Source organism: Orycteropus afer, unplaced genomic scaffold, assembly GCF_000298275.1.
Source record: "Orycteropus afer afer isolate SDZICR_OR568_19922 unplaced genomic scaffold, OryAfe1.0 scaffold00042, whole genome shotgun sequence".
Classification (NCBI taxonomy): domain Eukaryota; kingdom Metazoa; phylum Chordata; class Mammalia; order Tubulidentata; family Orycteropodidae; genus Orycteropus; species Orycteropus afer.
In genome coordinates this window covers 34,006-37,373 of record NW_006921629.1, presented here as the reverse complement: position 1 = coordinate 37,373, position 3,368 = coordinate 34,006, and the positions used below count along the sequence as shown (strand labels likewise).

The window sequence follows — 3,368 nt, the reverse complement described above, 5'->3', positions numbered from 1 at the left end:
CTGGTTAGCAGTCAAGTGTCTTAGGCACTATGCTCTGGGTAGGTTCAAATTGCCCAACTTTTGGCTAGTAGTCAAGTGCTTAACCATTTGTGCTACCCAGTACCTGCTACCATTGGATCGATTCCTATTCATAGTGACCCTATAGGTCAGAGTAGAACTGCACAACAGGGTTTCCAAGGCTGTAATCTTTATGGAAACAGACTCCGTCATCTTTCTCCTGTGGAGTGCCTGGTGGGTTTGAACCACTGACTTTTAGGTTAACAGCCAAATGTGTTAATTACTATGCCACCAAAGCTCCTTTTGTGCTACTCAAAGACTATATATATATATTTGCCCTGTGAAGGTCCTCATCACTTTGAGCTGGTTTCAGGTTACACTGAGTTGAAAAGTCCCCATGGATCAACAGTCAGAAGACAGCTTAGTTTATGCAGAGGTACTGTTATGATTCAATCCAAAAGACTTTAAGAAATTCAAAGTACCAACTCAAGGAAGCAGAATAACACTGGTAAATATTTCACAACTGGGTCTAATTGTGAGGAGATCCCTCACTTGTAGAATTTGCCAATTTCTGTGGTGTAAATATTTCCTTCATGGACAATTTCATGCTACCAATGCGATGTCACTAAATACTGAGCTGGGAAGAGATGTGTAGTAGCATGCCATTTTATAATATTTCCCCCATAAAGATATGATAGATGTTAATAACCTCACAAGCATTGATAATGGTAAAATGTAGTAAATAATAAGGAAATGGTGGGTCTGTACTTATTACCTTTGTTCTTAATATGCTTATTTAATTAGAAGTTTATATGTCTTAATTTTTAATAATTTCTGTATTTAACAGCTGGCTCACAAAATTTCTGATAATTTAATAATTGTGTCTGGAGCCAGTAGGAGCTGACCTCAGCATAACAATGTAAGGAAACCATTCCCAAAGAAATTTATTTCAGTTTCTAATAAAGAAAATCGGCACTTACGAAACACCTGATTTGGGTTGCTAACCACCCAACAAAATATTCTCCTGTATGAAAAGTAGGATATTTGGAGGTTCAAAAAACACAGTTTAGTGGGTGGAGAAGTTCAAAGTCACAAGACAAAGAAAGATCTATTCAGTATGGAGATGCCCAAAACAGAAGGACAGGGAAGGAAGAGCTTTCTCCTCACCTGGATCGGTGTCCATCATCATGTCTACCCACTCTGTAGTTGTCAGGCTGCAGATGTTCCTGTCCTTCACGATCCAAGAACTGGGAACTTCTGAGAACACTGCACAACAGAATGGCTCCACTCGGATCACACAAGCATAACCATGCAGCCCTTCCTCGTCAAACACATCCAAGATTTTGACTGTGAAGTTGATCTCGCTTGGGGATTGGCAAAAATGGATGCAAGGTAATTTGGATATTGCTCTGTCTATTGCCTGCCTCAAAGAGTCACAGTTGACATTTTCTTTAGCACATCCCAGGACTTTCTTACTTTTATCATCCACTCCAATAAAAAGATAGCCTCCCACAGTGTTTGCAAATGCACTGATGTAGACTGGAATTATATTTCCTACATATGTGTGGATGTGTTTTGTAGAGAACTGTTTAAACTCTATAGATTGGGACTCAGGAAAAGGCAGGATTTCACCATATTCAAGCCTGTCTCTTTGGAAAACCAGGAAAGCAGGATCCGAGTTACGAAGGCTCTGAGGTGTAATTCTGAGAGCTTTACTGGGCGGTTCTATCTCTGAGCTGTTTTGTGCATTCCTTTTCTTGGCTTTCAGGAAATTGAATGCTTCTCTTGAACTCATGAGGAGCACCGAGGTGCCAGACCTGCGGTAGAGTGCAGAGCACAGGCTGCAAATGCGGGGCTTGATGATACCGTCTTTAGGGAAAAGGTCACTGCTCCAAGACTGAACAAAAATGGAAAAATATCTTCCTTGTTGGTTGCTCTCAAAGAAGGCCTGCAAATCTGAAGACTGAATGAGCTCTCTCAAAGACTGTTCCAAATCCAGTCCCATTTCCACGGGATGCTCATTCTTGTTTGTCATTTCCATCCGAATCACTCCTCCACCTGAGTTTAGTAAAATACAAGCAGCCTGAGTAACTTTTGCCCTTTCTTGGTCTCTCTCAGTTTTCTGTAGCTTCTTTCTGTTTTCTTCACCCAAAGTCACTTTTCCTACATTGATAACCAAGTCTGGGTAAGATAACTCTACCATCAAAGATGAATTGTGTTGCTCCATGTTTGTTCTGTAATAAAACCATTAAAATATGTATCTCAGGTTGATGAAGAAGTACATTGCATATAACTCACAAATTCTGTGTTCACTAAGTTATTAAAAATATTTTTTTACGAGGTGCTGGGGGCTGTAGAATCAGTGAAAAGCAAAGATGGTCATAACTCCTGCCTCTTAGAGCTTATAAACTAGAAGAAAACATGGTTGAATAAAGCATCTGCAGTGATGTGTGATAAATACTCTGAAAGGGGGAAGCACTTAACAGCAACAATTTACTCAATATGATTAAGGAAGTCTTTTTGGAAGAAAGGACATTTAAGCTAAGCTCTGAATTATCCAAGTAAAGGAACCTGAGGGTATAAGAAGGGTGTAAAGCATTACAATCAGAGAGAATAGTATTGTGAGGCGAGAAGTCAGCAAAGGTAACAGTGTATTGGAGTAGTGGAGAGACATCCAGTCTGGCCAGATCTTAAGAGTGATAGGAGATGGGAGATGAGAAGTGTTGAAAGAGGAGTGAGAAAATTAAACAAGGGCCATGTCTTGAACTTTATTCTCGTAAGAGTGGAAAGCCAAAGAATGGTTTTAAGGAAGGGAATAACATGAACAGATAGACATTTTAAAAGGCCACATTACTGATAAACAAATCTTTGGTTGCCAGGGGTTATAGGTAGGATCTACAAAGGAGGAGCACAAAAGAGTTTTTTGGGGTTATGGAACTGTTCTATATCCTGATTATGGTGGTAATTTTATACAAATCTATTCATTTTTTAAAGCTCATAGAACTGTGCACCAAAAAGAAGTTAACATTATTGTATGACAATTTTTAAAAAGGAAAGCACATTATTAGTTCAGGGTAGAGAAACAATTAAAGAGGATCAACCCTGTGGGGAGGGTTTTGCAGTAATCCAGTTGAGACAGGATGGTGTCCTGCGCCACAGCAGTAACAGAACGAAGAGAACTGAGTTGACCTGAGATATATTTAGGAAATAAAATCAACATGGCTCTGTGATTGACTAAACAGAAGAAATACAGGGGATTAAAGTTTAATAATTGGGTTTTTGGTTTGGGCAATTTTGTGGTGAGTGGTACCACTTTCTGGGAAAATATAAATAATGATTGAAGATGGGTTGGTTGTATAGTGCCTAAGGCA

At 39.3% G+C, this 3,368-nt stretch overlaps 1 protein-coding gene across 1 annotated transcript in view; it reads right to left on the bottom strand.

Moving 5' to 3' along the window:
- SLFN11 (schlafen family member 11) overlaps window positions 1-2,224 on the bottom strand; it is an 8,283-nt gene extending 6,059 nt beyond the window's left edge. The window contains exon 1 of the mRNA XM_007937541.1: window positions 1,165-2,224. Within this exon, the coding sequence (XP_007935732.1) occupies window positions 1,165-2,224 (1,060 nt within the window). The remainder of the gene's footprint in view (window positions 1-1,164) is intronic.
- Between the last annotated feature and the right edge of the window lie 1,144 nt (window positions 2,225-3,368).